Source organism: Myxine glutinosa, chromosome 7 (genome assembly GCF_964187855.1).
Source record: "Myxine glutinosa chromosome 7, kmMyxGlut1.1, whole genome shotgun sequence".
Lineage (NCBI taxonomy): Eukaryota > Metazoa > Chordata > Myxini > Myxiniformes > Myxinidae > Myxine > Myxine glutinosa.
The window spans coordinates 83636389-83660941 of NC_136267.1; the positions used below are offsets into that span (position 1 = coordinate 83636389).

The 24553-nt window shown below is 43.8% G+C and overlaps 1 protein-coding gene across 3 annotated transcripts in view; it reads left to right on the forward strand.

Annotated features, from left to right (window-relative positions):
• The window catches only part of LOC137431363 (retinoic acid receptor alpha-A), a 279676-nt gene that overhangs the window by 246391 nt on the left and 8732 nt on the right, over nt 1–24553 (forward strand). For all 3 annotated transcript variants that reach the window (XM_068122611.2, XM_068122609.2, XM_078781935.1), the window contains 2 exons: nt 5426–5586; nt 21709–21885. In XM_068122611.2, the coding sequence (XP_067978712.2) occupies nt 5426–5586; nt 21709–21885 (338 nt within the window). The remainder of the gene's footprint in view (nt 1–5425; nt 5587–21708; nt 21886–24553) is intronic.

Genomic DNA, 24553 nt, shown 5'->3' on the forward strand with positions numbered 1-24553 from the left:
CATTGTCTATGCACATCTGTAGCCGTGACGAAACACTCTGACACACAGTTCTGCATGTTGCAGTCGTTAAGGCAGCAGTCTCATTACGGATGAATTGTTTCAAGTCTGTAAGGGTTTTAGGATTCCTCGCATACACTTTGTGTGTTGAGGAAACCCCAAAGGAAGAAATCACCGGGTGTTAAATCACAAGACTGCGGCGGCCATTCAACCGGACCACGACAGCCATTCCATTTGTCTGTAAAGCTCAAATCGAGGGCCTGACGTACACTGGCAGCATTATGAGCAGGCGCACCATCATGCATGAACCACATGTTGGCCATCATTGAGTGGAAATACATGCTGCTCCAACATTAGAAGGTAATTTGCAGCATTCACATTTTCTTCGAAAAATATTGGTCCAAAAGAACTGGATGTTGTGCTCAACAGTAAATTGTGGGTTGTCTACTGCCCATATCACGCTGTTATGACGATTCACAGAACCAGATAAAGTAAACTTGGATTCATCTGACCACAAGATCCTGTTCTGCAAATCATTGTTCATATCCATTAATCTTACAAACATTAACCCAAGCAATGTCTCACATGCCTCAACATGCCTGTCAAAATCATCCTCAGATAGTTGGTGAATTAATCTGGGTATGTATGGTTTCACATTAAGGTATTTTAATATTCTTTGAATCGGAGATCAGCTTATGTTGGTGACGTTTGATAAACGATGAGTTTATAATGGTGTGTTACTGTCGAGTTGTTGAATGACCACTCTGTTTTCCTCAGTTTGAACAGTTTGAGGCCTAACTGATTGTTTTGGAAGAATGCTGCCGGTTTCATCAAACTGCTTGTTTATTCTGCCGATGGTTCTTCTGTCAATTGCGTCGGCGCCACATTCTTTGACAAGTTGTCTGTGAACTTCAGCCGAATTTCCAGATACAGAATACAAGCATACAGCGCGAATTTTCTGTCTCACAATATCCTCCGTCATATTAGGGCATCTAATTCACATTGAACTAAACTAATGCAAAGACAAACACGTGCAGCACAGTGACCGAAGCTCACCCCGATCCATATCACGTGATGCACCTCACCGTGTTGCGTATCATGTGATGCCTGTGCATGTTGAAGCGGTCACATCCATTTGCGAGTAATCATGTTTTGTTTTGCACCAAAGAACAATAATAAACTTAGTTGTTTGTTGCAGGTATAGTTCTTCAAAATGTGCCCAGGGTTTCTCTGTGTGTGTGTGTGTGTGTGTGTGTGTGTGTGTGTGTGTGTGTGTGTGTGTGTGTGTGTGTGTGTGTGTGTGTGTGTGTGTGTGTGTATATATAAAAATAATGTTTTATTTATTTATGTTATTATTATTATTTTACATTTTCATACATATATCTGTCACAATTTCTGTCTCTACCCACTTCTAAGACCTGTTCATGTTTTTGTCCTGCGTTGTACCTTCACTGTGGATGCAGCTGTTTGCTGCTGCTTATCTTGTGCCGGCCAAGATTGTTTGGGGGTTGAGATTACTATACACTGGCGGTATGGCTGGGGTGCGGTCCTCTCTGGTGACGTGGCGAGGCATGCTACGTGCCGGCCACCATGCGATTTTAGCCAGAGGCGTGTCCGTGGTGCATAAGGGGAATGTGATGCTGTCTGGTAGATTTTTTTTATTTTTTTATTTTTTTTCCGTGAGGCATAGGAAGTCGACAGGAACAGACTTGTGGTATCTTCAAGGAAGGGTGTAGGCAGACAAGCTGGCAAAGCCCTGTCATCACTCTATGGCTGGAAATTGGTGTTGCTGCAACTGGCAAAGCCTTGAGTACTAACATAATGAGTAGACGTGTGTGCTTGACATTGTCTATGGTATCTGATTGTTGAACAAGTGTGATGGGACTTTCAGCTTGCAACATGGGTGTATATAATTTTGCGACAAGCTCATGTAATCTCTCGTTTGTATAAATGTACTGAGCGAGCCACATCTTGTTTTTCCAAATTATCCTTCGCAACAATGGCCGGCCTCGTGAGACCCACACATCTAGTAGAGTGGGTGAGGAGGAAACGTCTGTTAGCCAAAGTGATTTCACTGGGCATGCGAGTGCACTTTGGCCGCAGCGTGGTGATTTTCTTTTTCTTCCCCTTGGGCAGCCTGTCTCGACGTTCTGAAATTAGATCCAGGTTTCTCCAGAACCCTGAAGATATTTGATTTCATCGGCGCGACTCGCAAAAGTTACTCACGATCATAAAATATGATCTCTGATGCAAACCAGATGTATGAGCGTCCTGTCTATGGCTGTAATTCTGGCTGCCCTTCGCACACCAGCATGTGCATTGTGGGATGGTGTTTTCAAGTTGCTTCACCCAGCATGCCTAGTGGGCTGACGTGCCTGCTTAGAAATTTAACCGGTCTTTGGAGAAAATTTTGCATTGAGCTTGGGTTGTTGATTTGTGGATATTGGGATCCGCTCCACGACTCGGCTGCCATCATGACCCCAATTTTTTTTACCTTGCTGCACAAAATGAGTGCCAATTATTGTTATTTTTAAGACGATACTGTACTAACCAAATATAGCTGGCATGCCAAAGCAAAATCATGAATTATTTTTATCATTATGAGTTAATGTTTTTATATATGGGTAGTCATCCTCATCCATATTGATACACAGTACAAATCTCCCACTTGCCCCTATCCTCATCCACATACCAGTTAATTCGTTTCCCTCCTCCACTGTCCGCACCCACCTCATCTCTGCAAGCCCTCCCTGTTGAATCGACTCTTTTTGCACCAGGAAGGCTGTTTATTATAATCTTTTTGCTTCTCTGCTTTGCTTCATACATTTAATAAATATATTATGTGGAGGAAAGAAAAATAAGAATTTTATTTTATATGTTGGTTGTGATTACCTCTGCCACCGAAGATGGGTGGAGGTTATGTTTATCTGTGAGCAGGAGTCTCAAAAAGTTGTAGATGAATTCAGACAATTTGCTGAACAGGTTGGGTGTGTGTGAGACAAGGACAAAGTGATTAGATTATGGAAAAGATCCGGATCCAGATCCGATTTCTATTTTTATTTTTAAAAAGTGATTTTTCTTACATTGAGTAATAGGCCCAAAAACGATATATAGCACGATATTTCCGAGTTGTGGATGGATTATGACTACTTTGTGTGGATGAGTTGGGTGGGTGACGAGAACAAGCTGTTTGGATTTTGGTTTCAGGTTGGGATTCAGATCCGGCCTATCAGTGGGATACAAGACGTAAACTGTTCAGCCTGGCGGAGATATGCTCTCTACCAAGTACTGTTTTAGTTTATTATTTGATTGAGTGAATGTCTGTCTCTGTGTCTGTGTCTCTCTGCATCTGTCCATGCAGAAAACATAAAAAATGTTTTGTGTCTTAAATCGATGTAATTCCAAATTCCGATGGCAGCTGGAATATCAATATAAAATCTTATCATTTGAATTTCATTCCTGTGCACAGTCATAAAGGTCAGGCAAAAACGTCGTCAAAAATGGATTGCACACTCGGGTATTCGGGTTGACCACCAAGTAAAGAGCCTTTCACAGAAAGTCGATGATTTGTGTGAAATTCCGCCATTCTCGGAAACGCAAGGCTGATCAGATCGCCTTGACTAGTGTCAGTGATTTTGTCAAAGCGGGGACAGAAAAGTAGTGATGAAGGAACGTGCCATAAATACATGAAAACTAACTGATAAAAGCGGGCCATCTGTTGGTGGTCATGGGCAAAACTCGATCCTCTAAACTTTACTTACGCACCTTCAAATTTAGAAAAATATACAAGACACTTTTGACCAAATACTTTCCGTCTCTTGCATCACTTGCTCGCCTGAATGTTATTATTTATTTATTTATTTCCGGCAGGTGTGCGGCCATTTCCTCAATTATTATTCAGCAACTACTATAAATGAGTTATTCCTTCATAGGCAGAGTGTTGTATCAATGAATGTTCCATCCTCCAGAGAGATGTCAAGCAGAGTGGCCTGTGTGCTAGTACTGTATTTAATATCCCACGGTGCCTTTCAAAACGTAGGCCATTGTGTGCCAGCACCCTGGTTAAATTCCAATTTCCTACCCTAATATGTAGAACTCTGCATCAGTCTTGCAATCACAAGGCCAAATTCCTAATTGAAAAAAAACAAAAAAAAAAACACCTTTAGAGGCCATTTTTCCCCGCAAGTGGGGGTTGGCCTTTTTCGGGGACCGTGGTTGTTGTTGTTTTTTTTGGTCCCCTTTTTGAAGCAATGTTTTACGGCCGGATGCCCTTCCTGCCGCCAACCCTTTTTGTCGCCTTTTTACGACAACCAGGGAATTACCAGTGAACTGGTACTCAATTAGCCGACCTCGGAAGGATGACAGGCTGAGTCAACCCCCCTGGCGTTAATTCAGCGATCGACCGGGATTCGAACCCAGGATCCTAGGATCCTAAGCTGGCACCCTAGCCACTAGCCCAACACCAGGCTTAATGGGGGGTAATTGAATGCCAGTCCAATATCCATTGAATGGAAATGTATTTGTCCGAAGTGTTGGTTTACCTACACTTTACCAGTAGTGCATTCTTTTGACCTTATCATCTGGATTTGATTCCCGGTTAGGCTATAAACTGTCGGATTATGCTTCACAGACAGTGGTCGCATCACAAAGTGTGCCGTCCCTCATGTGCTCATGGAGGTTCATGGTCATGAAGAGCAGGCGAGTTATTGCTGGCACCCTGAACAAATTTCAAATTCTTTCCCTGAGTACTGCAGAGAAGGCAGGGGAAAACCACCTGGTGCAATGATTGGCTTTGGGAAATGCTGAACCTGCTTTTGGGCACTTAGATGGCTTGGTGTTGGTGCTTTTATTTTCACAACATTGAACAAGATGAGCCTTTTTAATATTTTATTTTTCGAAAAGACTAGGGCTCATGCAAGAGCAATGTTTAATTGGCAGTCGGGGAGGATGGCACCAGTTAAGCCCAATTGGCAAGGGAATGAATGGGCAGGAAAAGAAGATTGGAGAGGAGGAAACACTGAAAGCAGCAATTAAGAGAGTTGTGCTGAAGAGTTAATGGGGGTAAAAGAGATCATAGGTCAGGATGGAGGATGACATGAGGTGGGGGTGTATTATTGCCTGCTTGAGCACCAAAGCGTTGCCCTGGTTATGTGGAGCGCTCTCACACAATGACGGTGCACGCTGTTTAATCTGAAGCAGGCAGACGAGCTCATGTTAGGGCCCTTGCAAGTTTAACCGAATTAAGCTGCCCTCTCATTTCATCCAAATATACAAGCCAAGACCGAGCAAGTGAATCGTTGTTAAAGTCTATGAATGGGGATGCAGGGTCCTGTTTCCTCTTACCATTTAGTTATCCCTTCCATTTGAGATGCACTGATACATAACGGTGGCATTGGCCATGTTTGCTCACTTTTGTTCTGTGTTACAGCTGTGCGGAATGACCGAAGCAAGAAGAAAAAGGATGTGCCGAGGGTCGAATTGGTGGAGTTGCCCCCCGCCACCCCCGAGCTGGAAGACCTGACCAGCCGTGTCTGTCGAGCCCATCAAGAAACTTTCCCTAATCTGTGCCAGCTGGGAAAGTATACCATGGTAAGACGCAAGTTGTCCCATGCTCAATACCTATCTGGCTTTGTCCACTTATTTGGGGGTTCCACCCTGTTCCCCAACTTCACTTTAGAGCAGGCAGAAGTGATTGATGGATTTGCACATTTGGCCCTTCTTCCAGTCATCTACATTATACATTATGTATGCAAGGAGGAGAGAGGACAGGAATAATTCTGGTTTGCATTCACCTCTTTTTTTCCATCTCTATTTTTGGTTTGGCATTCAATCTTGGAAAGTGAGAAAATGCATTTTCTTTATTAACGACATGTTTGCAACACCTGGTGTATCGACGCAACATGGTGTTTTTTGTTTTATAGTGAGTCTTTTGCTTTTGTTATTAACAATAAATCATGTATCACTTTGTAAACACCCAGATTGTGTCGTTACAAAGGCATGTCAAATGTTTTTTTTTGTTAATGCATCATCTAGACCCATAGAAGAGTGATGTGACGGAGGAGTGGGGGGGGGGGGGGGGGGAGGGAAGGAACTAACTGGCAGAAGCCATAAGCAAGGGAACCATTGACAAAAAAAAAACTCCAAAACCGGTTAAGCAAGACGATTCCAGATGGCATGATCGGCTTTTGAAGATAATTTTAACAGGGCAGATAAGATCTGGTGGAAAAGGAACTGAGAACTGGAAGTTTGCATTGTCATACAGTGCTGCACCCTCTTCGAGGCCCTACCACATTCTTCGCTGCACTCTGCTTTTGTATGACCAGGCTTGCACTTCCGTGGGCCATCATGGCCATCCATTTCTGCATTCCTTTCTTTGCATTACCAGCTGTTGTTGGGAATGGATCAGTTATCTGTGCCCAGTCCTTTTCTGATCGTGCTTGCTGATGCTGCTGGCTGAGAACGTTTTTGAGATACACAAGAGTGAGAATGAATGAATGAATGATCGTTTTAAGGCCATTTTCCCCGCTAGAGCGGGGGTTAGCCTTGCGGGCCGCATGACAATCATGGTTCCCTGTTTGAGGCAATGTTTTTATGGCCGGATGCCCTTCCTGGCGCCAACCCTTGGTCGCCTCTTACGATGCGCAGGGATACGGTGTACCTATTCTAAATTGGGGTACACACCGTGATCATTCATCCCAGCAAGCTGGTACTCAATTTGCCAACCTTGGAAGGATGAGAGGCTGAGTCAACCCCCCTGGCGTTAATTCAGCGATCGACCGGTATTCAAACCCAGGATCCTAGGATCCCAAGCCGGCACCCTAACCGCTAAACCAACACCAGGCTCTATGCACAAGAGTGAGCATGCTGTATATTTATTAGCCGCAGCGATCTTTATAGAGCTAGTCAAGGACCTTTTTCTGTAAAAGAAAACTATAAAATGGTTACCTTAAGATATCTCCTGTATGTATAGATGTAGATCCTGGAACATCTGAGGTGTGCTTACAACAAATCCTGCTCTAACCTTCAGGGGGGCACTGCATCAGCGACACAGCCGCAGCGCACCTCCCTCAGCAATGGTGCAACCTAGCAGCCACGTGCTGCGCATTGAATGAATGAGTGTTACAACTGCTGCATCTTGGAGTTTTCTAGCTTTTCTTCTTCTTCATTCATATGCTGCACAAGGCCATGGGGTAGCATTATTGGCTGAGGGTGCAGCTTTACCACTGATGCAGTGCCCTCTGTTGGTCGGTGTGGGAATTTGTAAAATGGTCATGGTGCCGGCGATAGCTCACCTCTTTCACGGAGGACACCGTGGGATTTTTGACGTCCACCAACAAATGCTGGCAGTTGGGACTCCCGTTTAATGTCCACCTGAGGGACGGCACACACATTGATGAATTGCTTAGCGTGTGAAACACCGGGATGACAGTTTATAGCTGGGTCTGGATTCAAACCCAGGCTAAGACGGCTTATAGGTGAGTGTGCACACCTCCAGGCCATCCCGTCAGCTCTTTGCAGCTTTTGCAAGTTATGGATGAATAGGAATCTCGATCCTTCACATGTGTTCATAAAACTATATGATGCTTTCAAACCTTGTTATTGTCGGCAATTCTCTCCTGGTTTGTTTTCAACAGGAAGCCATTGTGCATCAGTATCCTGGCCATTTCTTCGCCAGTCAGGCAACAAGCATTGACCGATTCTATATTTTTTGGTTTGAGGCTGGCATCGTATGGTCATTTGTTCCCTATCCATGTGGGGATTTCATCTGTGGTATTACGACATATGTCGAGTTCTGTGGTGCCGTCTGGTTATCACAATTCTAAGGTCTGCAGTTAGTGTTGTGCCAATGTTTGCTTTGTCTTTTCCTTCAGGATAATTAAAAATAAATACATCGACTGCAATTTTTCGTTTTCAGTGCCTCGACTGACGCGTACGATACCGGGGGTTTGTAGCCTCGGTGCCGGTCGGTCTGTTTTTAGGAGTTGCTAATAGTTTGGCTCGGGCTGTGGAAAGTGGGCTGGGATGCAGGAAGCACCGCAATTTTTTCCAAGAACTCAGAAGGCAGCTTTGCTTGGACACGCTACTCGGAGTCACGTCAGGGACAGAGCTCCGCGAGGCACGTGCCGTTTGCATCACCGCACCCGCCCGGGTGACCTTCTTTTGTTTCCATCAGAAATACGACCATGTCCCACCGCCTGATGTGCATAATGAGTGTTTATTCACACAGGCACGCAGTTCCTGCCCCGACGTGAACACGCGTCAGAAAATACTTTGGGAGCCATGAACATGGGCAGTGCGTGTTCTTTGTTTCCGCCTCCTCACATGAATACAAATGTGCTATTTCATTTGAAACGCCTCTGTAACCAACGCACTCCATTTTGCTGGCTCGAGTTGTTACTTCTTTGCATTTTTGCTGCTGTTCCTTTTCTGCTTTGCTGATGTTTTACGAGAGCATGCTTGTGACTGGGTTACGTAGTCCCATCCTAGATAAGAGCCGATTGAAATAGACATTGCGATATGCTTGCATCAGTGCTCTCACTTTGAGCGCATCATCTTCACCTGGCTGTTTTGTATTACCTCCGCCACCGAAGGTGCATGAAGGTTATGTTTTCACCCCTGTCTGTTTCTCTGTGTGTTTCTTTGTCTGTTTGTGAACAGGATATCTCAAAAAGTTATTGACGGATTCGGGCGAAACTTTGTGGACGAGTTGGGTGTGTGACGAGACCGAATCGATTCGATTTTGGTGAAGGTTCGAATCCAGATCCGGATCAGAGAATTTTTAAGTGATTCTTCATCATTAAGTCACTGTGATTTTTATTGATTATTTTTATTTTTATATTTTATTAAGCCGGTTGCAAGTCAGAAGCCGGTTGTGTCAGTCGTTGCAAGTGCACGAAAGCTGGTCTACCCTGCACAGAACTTTGCAGTTGTAACTGTCAGAAATAACTTGCTTGCAGCTACAGCTCATCACCGACACTATAGCTATCACACTTATTCCAGTTCTGTATGTTTCTATTTTGAAGAATGAATTACTTGCGTGAGGAAGGGGGAGCTGTGATTATTTTTATTAAGGAGATGGGGCCAAAACGATATATTATAGCACGATATCTCAAAAAGTTATGGACGGATTCGGATGAAACTTTGTGGACAAGTTGGGTGTGTGACGAGACCGCATCGATTCGATTTTGGTGAAGGTTCTAATCCAGATCCGGATCAGAGAATTTTAAAGTGATTCTTCATCATTAAGGACATGGGGCCAAAACGATATACAGACTTGGCATTTAATATGGAATTATTTTTTTTTCTTCACTTGGGTTTACTTTCTGAACTCAGTATATCAATCTGGTGAGTTTCTTTTACCCTTCGGTGATGTCTTTGTTGAAAGAACCATGTCACTGATTGTCTTTCGCAGCAAGAAGTCGATAACAGGATTATATCACAGGTGGCATGACAAAATGTAAGGACAGGTACATTTGACGATTGGCTTCACAATCGGGTATATAAGGGTTGTTGCGTTCTGTATTCGTGGAAAACAACTGCTGCACGTCGACAAAAGTTATTGCCGCTTCCTCTGGAGATGGTCCGTCAACTTGACAATGCTGTTTGTCATGGAGTGGTGGCTTTACGAAATTCTGGCATGAAACAGCGTGCTATTGCTCGGCAGTATGGTATCACTCAAGGTCAGGTGTCAAAGATCCTGAAACGAAATGCTCAGAGGGGTGTCCCTACTCCAATAACGAGGCCAGGACGTCCACGCAGAACCAAAAGGAGAGATGATCGACAGCTGCACCGGTTAGTCTGCAATGGCCATACCAAGTCAGCTAATCGGCTTCGGGCTGAGTGGCAGCAACTGACAAATGTGCCTGTATCCAGAAGGCTAGTCAACCAACGACTGGTTCAAGCAGGCTATCGTGCCAGGCGTCCCCTGAGAAAGCCACGCCTGACCAGACAACACAGCCAGCGCCGATTGCAGTGGGCCAGAGAGCACCGTCAATGGCAGCCAGGACACTGGAATCACGTGACCTTCAGTGACGAGTCTAGATTTCTGGTCTATCGTCAAGATGGCCGCGTCCGAGTGCGCAGACAAGTGCATGAAGCCCACAACGAAGATTGTATAGTGCCAAGAGTCCAAGCTGGAGGTGGTGGGGTGACCGTTTGGGCTGCTTTTCATGCAGGGGGCAAAACTGACCCGGTTGTTCTGAATGGAAACCTGAACCAGTTCAAGTACAGGATCATTCTGGAAGAAACATTGCTTCCATTTGCTCATGCAGCCTTTCGAGGAAACTTTGTCTTCCAAGATGACAATGCATGGCCTCATCGTGCTCGCATGATCCAACACTTTCTTGCTGACCGTGGTGTAGAGCATATGGAGTGGCCTGCCATGTCCCCAGATATGAATCCGATAGAGAACTTGTGGGCAGAATTAACGCGTCAAATCGACAACTTGGACCAGCAGCCGGCCTCTGTGCGTAAATTGCAGCAGACTTGTCACTGCATGGCAAGCGATTCCTGTCCAAACCTTGGCAAATCTCGTGAACAGCATGCCTCAACGTGTACGTGCTCTCCTGAATGCTCGTGGGGGTTACACGACATACTGAACTGTAATTTTACTGTCCGTAATCCCAGTCATAATTTAGCTTTTGTTTTTGTTGAAATTTTTTTTGGCTAATGTGCAAAATAGAGATACTTCTGGAAAACGTACAGAAGTTTAACAATGTTCTGTCCGTGAATTGAGTTCGATATCAGTTTGCATCACTTTCAAGGATCAATTTATTTACTTCAAAATGTCAAATGTGGTTTTTGTTTCTTTTAAAGGTCACATTAACAAAATCTAGAATAATTTCAACATAATTCCAATGAACTTTTGGTTCTAAGTCATCTTGAAGAGTAAGTTCACACCCACAAAAAAAATATTCCATATTAAATGCCAAGTCTGTATATAGCACGATATCTCAAAAAGTTATGGACGGATTCGGACGAAACTTTGTGAACACGTTGGGTGTGTGACATCGACGAATCCATTCGATTTTGGTGAAGATCCGAATCTGGATGCGAGAGTTTTTTTAATTAAGTGATTTTAGTCATCATTGTGATAGGGCCAAAAACGACAAATAACATGATATTTCAAGAAGTTGTAGACAACTTATGATTACTTAGTGTGGATGAGTTTGGTGCGTGACAAGAACAAGCTGTTTGGATTTTGGTTCAGGTTGGGATTCAGATCCGGCCTATCGGTGAGATACAAAACGTAAACTTCAACCTGGCGGAGGTATGCTGTCTACCAAGTGTCGTTCTAGTTTATTCTTTATTTTTTTTACAGGATATAAGGCTCGTAGGATAAGGATATAAGGATATATATATAAGGCTGCACACATATACTCACACACATGGACATACGGACAATTGCACGAAATGCAACACATGAGTGTTGGATGAGACAAACGCAGCCAATGTGTTTGGGAGAAGTGCCATCACTTGCCTGGGCGCTCTGGGTACCAGCGATGTCACAACAACGGTGCTGTTTTTCTCAATGCAATGCTAAGGGGGGATTTATTCCTCCTCACATATGCCAATCTACGAGGATTGTCCATGCCCTTATGCTTTTATATGCTGAACATCAAGCAAGGAAGCATCCGTGCCATTTTTGAAGTTTTTGGTGTGACTCAGCCGGAGTTTGAACCACCGACCTCCCAGACTCGGAACGGATGCTCTTTCCATTACAACATCAAGTCTGGTCAAACCTACAGTTTTGTGGAGGTGGGAGAGCTGGAGTATGTGTGTGGAAAGCAGACAAACGCAGTTCTGCAGAGGGGAATTACGGGCAAGAGGCAGCTAGACGAACAATACCAGAGTCAATAATTCATCAGACATTCAATGGCTTGTCAATAATACTCTGAGTCAGTATATCCGTAGGAGAGAATGGGATGGTGGTGGGTACAGTGGCACAAATTAGGAGATGGAGGTGAGATGACTGCTTACATTTGGAGAGTACTACGGAATCTGACTGGAAGAACGTATGTGGTTTGGAGGGCCTGAGGTTATAAAGGGCGATGGTACAAGACTGGATTTGAGGTAATGATGTACTGTTATGCCACTAATTTGCCTGCAGTAGGGGAGAGAAGGCCCTGAAACCCAGCTACCTGATGAGAGAAACACAGGTGTGACTGCCTTGTCTGTGGATGTTCAAGATGCCGTTGTATATTTTGGAAGACTAAATATTATGTGTGACCTTTCTCGGCAAAACATTTTTTTAATGTAGCTCAGTTGAACAACCCTTTGAATGTTTGAATGTAGACCCACGGTTTGTTCCCGAGTGAGTCTTCAATGCGAATAATTGGCCTCATTTTGGACATTAAACGTGTTCATGCATGATTAAAGGAGAATGTTTTGGCGTATGTGCAGGAAAAATATCCATTTTTTTTTCTCCACATGGCTGTGGGGCCCTGTTGGCTTGCTGACAGAGTAGCCATTTTTACAATCTCAGATAGTTTTTTCCAAGCTACTTGGCATCAATCGACCCTTTTCTTAGTATTTTAGTTTGTATTTCAATGAGCTAACAGATATATTTTCACAGATTGATTAGCCGGGCACCTTTCCAGCTATGCTGGAAAAATCGACAATTCATGTACTTATCCACCAGGCCTGATCTGCACCCCACTGTTGGAAGTGTGATCCGAAACGTTACAGCTGCAAGCTGCTTCGCTTTAGCGATGATATGGCGGCCTAGCTCGATGGATGTGAGGCACTTTTCGGGTTGTTTAGCATACCACCGTGGCAAGAAGCCTTCACTTTTTGTCGACCCTTGGCTGAACATGTTTTTAGTGTTTGACAAATGAGGTTGTTTTTTTTCAACATTTGAATAGTCACGTTGTAATAGTTGGGAGTTTTGAAGTAGAGGGGCGAGGGGAGAGATTTGAGGCGGGAAATTTGAAAGTTTTGAATGATTAAAGAAAATCGAACGTTTGTTACAGACTGGGTTTCTTGAGATAGTCAAATTGGAGATCTGTTTGAGAACGTTTGAGGAGGGGTGGAATGAGTGTGAGTTTAGAGAATGAAGACAGAATTGTATGAGATTGAATTTTTTTTGTGATGGAAGGATTTTTGAGCGAATTGATTGCAGCCTTTTGAACAGGAAGAAAAAAAGTGAGTTGTAGTATACAAAGGAATACAACATGGCAGGGGGGATTTTAAACATTTTAAAAGCATAACCACTGGTTGGACACGGGCAGGGGAGGGAAGAGCACGTGGACACGGGCGGGGGAGGGAAGAACACGTGGGCAGGGGAGGGAGGAATACGTGGACACGGGCGGGGGAGGGAAGAACACGTGGACACGGGCGGGGGGTGGGAAGAACACGTGGACACGGGCGGGGGAGGGAAGAACACGTGGACACGGGCGGGAGAGGGAAGAACACGTGGACACGGGTGGGAGAGGGAAGAACACGTGGACGCGGGGGAGGGAAGAACACGTGGACACGGGCGGGGGAGGGAAGAGCACGTGGACATGGGCGGGGGAGGGAAGAACACGTGGACATGGGCGGCGGAGGGAAGAACACGTGGACATGGGCGGGGGAGGGAAGAACACGTTGACACGGGCAGGAAGAACACGAGGAGAGAAGGGTTATTATTATTATTATTATTATTATTATTTTTTTTGTATTTTAGACATCAAACAAAGGGTGAAAGGTCAGGGGAAAAGTAGGGGGTGGAAAAAAAAAATTCAGAGAGAGATCGAACGTAAATAACAAAAGACCATACGACACGACTGGGCAGGCCTCGAGGCTAACCAGGCCCCAAAAACACGAACGACCAAACAGACAGACTAATACACAATTGTGCACGAAATGCAAAACACGATCGAACCAGAAACACAGTCGACACAAACACAACAAAACAAACTACTTAACTGTGAGAAAAAAAACAACAACTTTACTTTGATCGACGTGGACGAGCTCAGACGACACACAACCTCACCCGGGGAAACGGAAACGGAAGTGCTTCATAAGAACAAAGGAAAAAATCACAAGGGCAATTTACACACTGGGAATTTTATCCAAATGCCCTAACTAATTAGCATAGCTCCACCCCCCCCTCCCCCCCCCCCCCCCCCCGCATGAAGACACAACGATTACCCAGACATCCGGCCCTGACTTAGATACATGAAGGTGGCTACACGGCATACGGTGCACGCTAATCTGTACAATCCTATCTGGACTAAGGTATTTCATTGCCTACCCCCATACACGTAACAATATGAATATTCGAACCTCCGACTTGACCAATGACGTCTTTCACACCTGCTCTTCAGTTTTTTGTACTGATGTGAAATTGCTTCCGTGGGGATTGCACACACACGTTTCCTTCCAATTGATGTGGTTAAAGAAACTACTGTCACAAGAACTGCTTCTTCATTATTGCTGAACCTCTGCTCTCTGGTATTTATTTTGCTGCGTGTTTCGTTTGCCCTTCAATTTATTTCTGAAGGTGTTTCATTTTCCATGAATCGCCAGATGATTAAATAAGGTGCTCTGAATTTTCGAAGAAACAGGGATGGAATCTGTGCTTTCAGAGAATAAATGGGATTTTATAAAGTGCAGTTATTTTGAACTCCTTCTTGGCCTTGCGTTTGAAGATTTTTTATAAAATACTAGCCGAAAGATCCCAGCGTTGCCCGGGTTCTTTTTGAATGAATTTACTACTATAATTCAGCTTTTACTCACGGCCGTAGAAGATTGACTACTATAATTCAGCTCTGCTTTTAATTGCGAAATGGCCCCAGCGCGGCCGAAGCGGCCTCAACCAGCCTCGCCACCTAGCCTATAACCTTCCCGGGGCCCGTCCCGACATTTTTTGTTTTAGGGGTTTCCTCCTATCTTTCACCATTAAGGAGATTAGCGCGTGCAGACAAACAAACAGAAACTTTCTTTGATATATATAGAAGATGTTGCTCAGTTGATCGACAGGTGGAGCTATTGCAAATGACTTAAGTATTTGCAAGTCCAGTGTGTGTTCACAGTGGCTTGATCGACCTGCATGAGAAGTCGTAATCTCACCCCCACTATTTCTTACAACTTGATTGTCCATGTTGCCCGAATCAGGCAATGAATATACCGGTACCCTCCCTCCCACTCCCCATCCTCCACCCCCTTCCTCTTCCCTATCCACAGACTCATTTCTCGTAACATTATTGTGGTTGAGTACAGTGTGTGGGCACTGGGCAGAATGGACTCACCACATTATTTAAATGGGACCACAAGCTTATTACATGTGCGTTTGTGAATGCGCTCCTTTTGGTGGAACTTGACCACCGGACAAAACGTGATCTCAGTAGGAATTTTTTCAAGAGCATTATATATATGACCTTTGACCCTTTGATACTCTTTCAATTGTCACTTTTACCTTTTTTTTAATTTCTTTTTTTACTTTTAATGTACTTGTTAACCAACCATGTTCATTTAAACATAGTGCTGGAAAGCCATTCAATATTCTCCACCCTTACCGCTTTTCCAGATTTCCCACTGGCAACGTGATATCTGGCTTTTGTGAAATGTCAAACAAAATGTGGGACGTGCTGCATTACTGGCACCCCTCCACGGATGAGAAAATGATCTGGGATTCCACTAATAGCAGTGTATTTGAGGTAGACGGTAGAAAAGGCCCACATGTCTCCTGAATTGGTGCGATATTTGAACTGGGGTTTCTTACAGCATGAAAAACAACCTACAATGTATGGATTACCATTATATGTATATGTTTACACCTTGAACCACATGGCATATCAACCCTCGCAAATATAAGCAATTTCAACTACCAACACTCAATAATTCTCCCAATTTGGAAACTAGGCAAAATCATTACCCTCCTTAAACCAAATAAAGATCCCGCCACAGCAGCCTCTTGCACACCTATCACATTACTTTGCACACCCTCCAAGGTTGCAGAACACCTTATGCTTACACTCTCAACCCCTCACATCCCTCTCTCACACACTCAACACGGATTCAGACCAAACCACTCCACCACCACTCTCCTCACAAACCACACACAAAACATCTTTGAAGGCTTCAACAATAGAAAACCACCAAAACGCACTATTCTCACCACAATAGACATCAGCAGTGTTTGACACTCTCAAAACTCTTACTCACACACGAAATACTCAACACAAACATGCACAACAACACCAAAAGCTGGCTGGCCAATAGGGTGGTCCAAAAAACATCGATCTCTGATTTTGATGCTCTACTGGATTATTGTTAGAAATGGTCTAAAACATTCACCCACCAAATATTTTCGCTCAATTCCATCTAGAAACTCATACACACTTCAATTGAAATATGGCGTTTTTCACCAAATTTGGCTAAATGAGAACAATCCAATAGCAACCTAGGTGGAAAAAGTACATGCACTATTGTACGAAGCCATTTTGTGGTTCATGACTTTTTGCATGCGCTTGCGCCTGTGAGTGTGAAATCATCATGGTCGAAACATGTTTGACAATGCTTGAAACATGTTTGAAACATGTTCATACACGTCTGACTCATGTTTCGACCATGAGGACTTCACAAGGGTATGTACCATCAATGACATTATTTAGGGAAAAAATATTTCTAAAGTCTTTGTAAGTCATTAAAATTGACCAAAATGACAAATTTATATGTTGAGTGTGTATGAGTTTATAGATGACTCAGATGCAAAATATTTTTTGGGTGAATGATTTAGACCATTTCTAACAATAATCCAATAGAGCATCAAAATCCAGATAAAAAATGATTTTTTTTGCATTTTTGGACCACCCTACTGGCCAACTTCCTATCATGCAGGCAGTCATTTGTAATTTTAATGGCAGGTCATCATGCACACGATACTTTCTGAATAGAATCCCTCAAGGCTCAGTTCTCTCCCTCACACTCTTTAATCTGTTCATGCATGACATTCCACAACCACCCGAGAACATACAATTAGCCTTGTATGCGGATGATATAACCATCACCTCTACTGATAGCAAAATCAACACCACCACAGCACAACTTCAACCCTTCCTCAGCACCCAACAAACCTGGCTCACCATCAACAGACTAAAAGTAACGCCCTCAAAATTAACAGTCTCTCTTCGAACAAATTACACCAATGAACATAGCGCTACACCACACATCATACTGAACAACATCCCTATTACACACACACACACACACACACACACACACACACACACACACACACACACACACACACACACACACACACACACACAACAAAAATACTCGGTGTCACTTTTAACACATCCATGCCATTCTCAGATCACATCACAAACATTAAGATGCATTAAGAAAACAAACATTAAGAAACCCAGGCTGAACACACTTGGGGCACTCACAGGCACCGACCTCGGACACTACAAAGAAACAACATCACCAACATACAGACACTGCATTACATCAGTCATCAACTAGCCAGCTCACCTTGGGCCTCCAGCTTATCAAACACACATCTCAACATCCTGCAGACCATACAAAACAAAGCCCTTTGCATCATCACAGGTTGCACATTACCAAATGCTAAAAACCAAAGACCACTTAGACATGAGAGGTGCACAGTTCCTTGCAACGGCAAAGGCAACCCCAATCGTCCATGCCACCACATGTACAACCACCCACAGGCCCCTAGACACATTAAAACTACACCACAAAGACACTACAGTGACATCCTTTGTAACATCCCCACACCAAACAACAGAAACTACAAAAAACACATCCACACCCACATCACCACAAACGCAACCAACAACCTGAGCCCAAACATTATCTTGGGCATAAAATCCCCACCCATCGATGACACAGATAAATTACTCCCCAGGTCTGATAGTTTTCACCTTTCACACCTTTGCTGTGGACACCACCCACAACTTTTACACTGCAGACATAGACACTATGACACCATTGACAACACCTGCAACCACTGCGAGGCAACTCAACAAACAATAAAACATATAATGGAAGACTACGCAGTCCTGGCTTCAGATAGACAAGAACACAACATATTGGATGTGAGGGATCTCTGGGTCTCTCCTGTGAGATCGATTGGTTATCTCCGTGCCGCTGGGCTGTTCAACCAGAACTGACTGGGGCAACACAACAACAACAACAACCGCTACATTGCAGCATGCAGGCAATGTGGAACTTGTGCTGGTGATAGTGATCTTTTTCTGGGACATAGTATAACCACAACATCATAAATGTTTGTGATAGATCAGTTACACACTTACCTGGTTTGGTATCCCTCAACTGGGCATCAGCCTGTCTGTGGGGGGTGCTTGTATTTTAGGTCCTGGCCCTCCAAGTGGCCTCTACTCTAAAATGACCGGTTGCATTGCTTTCATATTCAGCACAAGTATGCAATATCATCTGGGCATGAGGCACGGCAAATTATTTTGGTATCTGAGCCAAAGGTCATGGGACACATGATGATATTTCTGAATTTTGGCAATTAAATTTTTTTTTTTTTACGGGGGATAATGATACAGGGGGAACTCCGATGTTGAAAGTTTTGTGTCGATCACACAAGTGGTTGCACAGAGGATATTTAAAAGGGAACTAGAATGGCATTCAGTAGAGCGCATAGTCTTACCTCGTGTGCTCATTCTGAACAAAAATAACATCGTTAACTGAACACACTACTATTGAATGAATGAATGTGGCCCATATATCCGTTCATCCTATTCATTATGTTCGTCGTCATCCTATTATGTCACATGCATTGCCATTATCCGTAGCTTTATTGATTGATTATTAGGCTGTTTAACAACTGCTTTTGTACACATTAAGACGAAATTGTGTCCATGGAAGTAAATATGAAAAAAATTCAAACTAATTTCCCATGACTAGTCGATCACATAGTCGATCAAAAACGATATACAGCACGATATTTCAAAAGGCTGTGGACGGATTATGACAAAACTGGGTGGATGAGTTCGGCAGGTGACGAGAACAAGCCGATTCCCTTGTGGTTCAGGTCCGACCGAATCGGGATCGGATTCAGCCTATCAGTGGGATACAAAACGTAAATTGTTCAGCCTGGCGGAGGTGTTCTCTCTGCTGAGTACCGTTCTAGTGTCTTTGTTTTCATCCCTGTGTGGCTGTTTGTGTTTTCATCCAATTTTCGGTGTTTAACGGTATCTTGTTTATTGTCAAATTTGTGTCCCTGTGAGTGTCTGCCCTTCTCAGCTAGTCCGCATCCAAATTATTTCTCTGCTCTGACACCGTGTGCCTCGTTATGCTCTTTCTCCCATGTGTTGTCCTTTCACCTTCCTCAACTCGATCTTATTTCCTGTCCTTGCTGCAATTTTTTCTTCTACCAACTTCATCGGTCTGTTCAATCTCATCCTTCCCTTCAGGTGTTCAAGACAGCTGTTCACCACCATCTCAAATCCCTCCCCCCCCATCCAAAACCATGATATTTTCTACCCTTGTTAAACCTCCTTGAGGCCACCTCCTTCCAAGTGTCCAGTTTTTTCTTCCTGGGCATTTGTAGCTGTATCCATCTTGTTCACCCTTGTCCTGCCTTTGCCCTCATTCTTCTCCACATCCCTTTTTTGTCCACGTCTCCCTCTATTTTGCTCCTCACTCCTACTGTTGGTGTGTTTTTACCCCTCTCTTTGAAATGGTACTTTTGGTTAACTGTTACTTCCTGATCCTTTCTATGTTCTAGTTCCTCAATGAGCTTTGACATTGTATACAAAAAAGACTTATTGGGGTACTGCTTGGAACTCGTTTTTATTATTCTTACTAGTAAAAATCCCGTCAAAAATGACGGCTTGGAACAGTTTATTCGACGATGCAGCCTCGAGCGTGCCAAAGTCTGAAGCCTCGGCCTAGTGTCAGGTGTGCTTACATCTTCGTTATTTATTAGACATCCGATAGATGTAAATTAACACTCGTTTTACCTGTGTGCGTTGCACATCACGTTCAGCGAATTTCACCTCCCTGCGCCTTGCATTTGTTATTTTAAGAAAACGCTTCTGTACACCGCCCTTGAGGCTCAGTTTGCAAACCACCGCCTACAATTCCAATAGAAGAGACATAAATACTCTTTTATGAAAAAAAGTTTGTTTTATCCTCAAAAATAGACCATAGTGAGCACACATTCGTGGTAAACGATTGGCCTTTAAAACCTACTCTTATGAAAGGGGACAGATGTCTGTACAAACAAACAAACTGACGTTGTGTTTGATATGGTAGATTTTATGAAGTGCAATCCATCTTGCAACAACAAAGCAATTTAACAAACAAATTGCCCACGATGGGCTACTTTTTCCTCACTGGCATTTTTGCCAAGTGTATTTTGTGAAATTATGCAGATACTTTAATTTGCATTTTGAGTCATAATGTTATGCATTGGCGTATCTTTTGAGACGTTTCCTACTGTTTTATTGCAGTAAAGTTATAATACGATGTTCAAACGATGCAGCATAAGAGGATTGTTGTTCCCAAACTACTGGAGGGTTATGATGGTGTCCATGACAAGCTCATGCACATTTCTGTAGCTGAGAATTTAACCTTGGAAAGTTTGCTTTTCCATTGCGGAGTGCTTGCAAAAACAACTCTTGATCAAAGTGGAAAAATTTCATTTGGCTGGAATAATGAATGGTACGCAATGGCTTTTTGTTTTCAAAAAGTAGTCTAGTTTAATGTGTTATGCCCACAAGCCTATGTGGGTGCAGTGAGTGAGTACACTACCTTTGGTACACTACTCCTGGCAGCCTTATGGGAAACTAGAACAGCACTCGGTAGAGCGCATACCTGAAGAGTTTGCATTTTGTATCCACTGATAGGCCGGATCTGGATTCGGAGCTGATACAAAATCTAATCAGCTTGTTCTCATCACCCAACAACCTCATCCACCAAGATTAGTCATAACTCATCCACAACTTTTTGAAATATCATGCGATACCTGACTGACCTCCTCTCCAGACACACTCCCACCCGCAAGCTCCGCTCTGCTGGTACCAACCTCCTGACCCCCCCTCTGCCCCCCCCCCATCCGGACCAAATTCAGATCCTGGGAGGACAGGGCCTTCTCCATCGCTGCTCCCACCCTCTGGAACTCACTCCCTCACACCATCAGAGACTCCTCCTCACTCACCACATTCAAAACATCACTCAAGACCCACCTGTTCAACACTGCATTCAACATTTAACCCACAGCATTTAACCCCTGACTATCTCTTCTCCTTCTCCTTCCTTTTGCTTTGATTATTTACCTGTTGATTTTTGTCTTTTTGCACTTGTTTTTTGTACTCTGTCAAAGCGTCTTTGGGCTTCTTGAAAAGCGCTATATAAAATAAATGTATTATTATTGTTATTATGTATCGTTTTTGGCCCCATATGTCAATGGTGAAGAATTGTTCTTTTAAATTCTTGTATCTGGATTCGGATCTTCACCAAAATCGAATCTACTCATCCTCATCACAAACCCAACCTCTCCACCATGTTTCTTCTGAATCCATCCATACGTTTTTGAGATATCCTGCTGACGGGCAGAAAAACAGACAGGGGTGAAAATGACCTTTTCCCACCTCCATTGGAGGAGGTAATTTCCCAGGAAATAAATACCTCATGTCCACTTTCAAAGACCATGCAAGTGCATAAAACATATTGGTTACTATTCATCGAAAAGGGTGCTTCTGCTCAATACCACTTCACCTTTTCTTGCAGACAAATGGGTCCGGGCAGCGTGTCACGCTCGACACGGATCTTTGGGACAAGTTCAGCGATCTGTCCACAAAGTGCATCGTGAGGACGGTGGAGTTCGCCAAGCGCATCCCTGGGTTCTCCACACTCGTCATCGATGATCAGATAACGCTTCTCAAGGCTGCGTGCCTCGACATCCTGGTGTGCAGAATTTAATCGGTCTAGATGTCTATTTTACTTCTGTAAGTGAAGTTTTAAACGAACCTGTCGCAAGTTGGAATAGTTATAGCGAGTGCAGCGCACTTTTTCATTTGCATTCTCGAATCAGTACGAATCGACAAGGAAGCTGTAATTTGGGCATGAGAATAGTTGCCAAGTTTAAGATGTCCATCAAGTCAAAAATTTACTACCATCGTCTGATGGTGTTGACCAAGTATGGTTTGTATCCTTACATTTTCTTTTTATGTTACGGCCCCGGCTCAGGGTAAAAAACAACAAAAAATGCAATTACTGGTGCATTTAAAAAAACTCGTTTGATGAAACTTTCTACAGTATATGTAATCAACTTTGGGGGATGCATGGGATATGCAACAATTTTTTGGATTTGACCACCGTGGTTCATGTCCCAGGGGTGAGTTGGGGTCAAAAATTCAGATCATTCAGATCATTCAAATTCAGATCCTTGGGGGACAGGGCCTTCTCCATCGCTGCTCCCACCCTCTGGAACTCACTACCTCACACCATCAGAGACTCCTCCTCACTCACCACATTCAAAACATCACTAAAGACCCACCTGTTCAACACTGCATTCAACATTCAACCCACAGCATTTAACCCCTGACTATCACTTCTCCTTCTCCCTCCTTTTGCTTTAAATATTTCCCTATTTTTTTTTTTTTTTTTTTTTTGTATACTGAATCGAGGCTCGTGAAAGAGCTAACATTTACTTCACAAACAAATCAACCAGACAAACAAAACACACAAAAAGAGGGAGCGGAAAACAAGATGGGGAGAGAAGGGGAAGCACACAAACACAACATTTGAGAGCAGGGAGATGTGTGGAAGGGAGAGGGCTTGGGGGGAGGAGGCGTGGGAAGGGGGGGGGGGGTGGAGGGAGAAGTATAAAACACAAGGATACCAAGGACTTCCAGGACAGAAGTTGGTATTTCAAAAAAGTGGAATTGGGGTGAAATTAGCAGGGGTAGAAAAGATCAAGGTTTTGGATGGGGGAAGATAAGACATGGTGGTGAACAGCAGTTTTAAAGACCTGGAGGGTGGAGTGGGATTGAAGAGAGTGAGGGAGTTTGTTCCAGAGGTGGGAGAAGAGAGGAATGAAGGAGTGAAGGTGAGCAGAGAGTCTTGATTTTGGCAGTTTGACCATAACAGGGTTGCAGGCAGATCTTGTGCGACCTGTAGGAATATTTGCGGGACAGAGCCCAGAGAGAGCTGGGTGGGCAAGGCCAGAGAGGAGTCGGTAGAAGATGGAAAGACCACCAACCTGCCTGCGGTGAGTGAGTGAGAGGCCCTTGGAGTTAGCTTCATCGTGGGAGATTCCAATGATTCTGAATGCTTTGGTTTCAACAGCGTGAAGACGAGCTAGGTGTGAGGCAGGAGCACCAGCCCAGAGGGGAGAGCAGTATTCCATTGAGCTGCGGATGAAAGCCTTGTATGTGGTGAGGAGCTCAGGTGTGCCAAGGAAGGACTTCGCACGACGGAGGATGCCCAGTCGGCGACTGGCTTTGGAGGCCAGATTTGAAATGTGGTTTTCCCAGGAAAGATCATGGCAGATAGTGAGACCCAAAAGCTTGAGTGACAGAACTTCTTGGAGAGGATTATTCAGAAAGTGGATGGGAGGGTTTTCCAGTCGGTCTTTTTGGAGAGACATCGTAAGAGTGTGAGATTTGTCAGGATTGAAAGACATGTTCCACTTGTTTGCCCAGTCTGTGATTTTGTCCAGGTCTGCAGAGAGTGAGGAGGCAGCAGACTGCCGATCTGAGGGATGAAGAATGGAGCGACAGAGAGTAGAGTCATCAGCAAAGAGATACAGAGGATTTTCAAGAGAGTCAGAGAGATCATTGATGAAGACCAGAAAAAGCACAGGGCCTATTGATTCTTGTCTTTTTGCAATTGTTGTTTTCATGTTTTGTTATGCATTATGTTTTGCACTCTGTCAAAGCGCCTTTGGGCTTCATGAAAAGCGCTATACAAAATAAATGAATTATTATTATTATTATAAAAAGGGGAAAAAAAAATTGATGGTGGGTCATACCTGGTGGAACGTTTTGCCATCTTCCAACTTTGCTTTTGGTGGGAAGCATGGGGGATTGGCTATGGCGCACCATTGACTTCACTCACTCTAGATTATTATTACATTGCATTGACTAAAACATTATGTTGATGTTTTTTTGAGATTTGTAGTGGCCACGTACACTTAACTGGCATTGTTTTGGGGAGAAGTGTCGAGAAACTTGAGGGGGTTGGAGGAGGTGGAGGTATTATGTGAATTGGAAGAAGAGAGAAATTATGATGTTGCATGAGAGCAACGCAATAACCGTTTTACCTGATGGGAACACCATGAGATTTTGGCAGGTCCAAATTTTGGCAGAAATGCTCCATGTGAATATAAAGCAAAGTTCGTCGCTTATGAGCAAGGACAACCTTTGTTGGATAAACACAGAGCTATCAGGAGTTCTGTACCATATTTGATGACTTTTCTTGTCCTTTATGTCCTTCTAAGCGACTGATGCATTCGGATTGATGTGCAATAGATATTGTTTAGAAATAGCAAGATGTTCGAAGCCCAATTGTTGCCTCCATCACCGAAGATGGATGGGGGTTATATTTTCACCCCTGTCTTTTGCTTTCATCC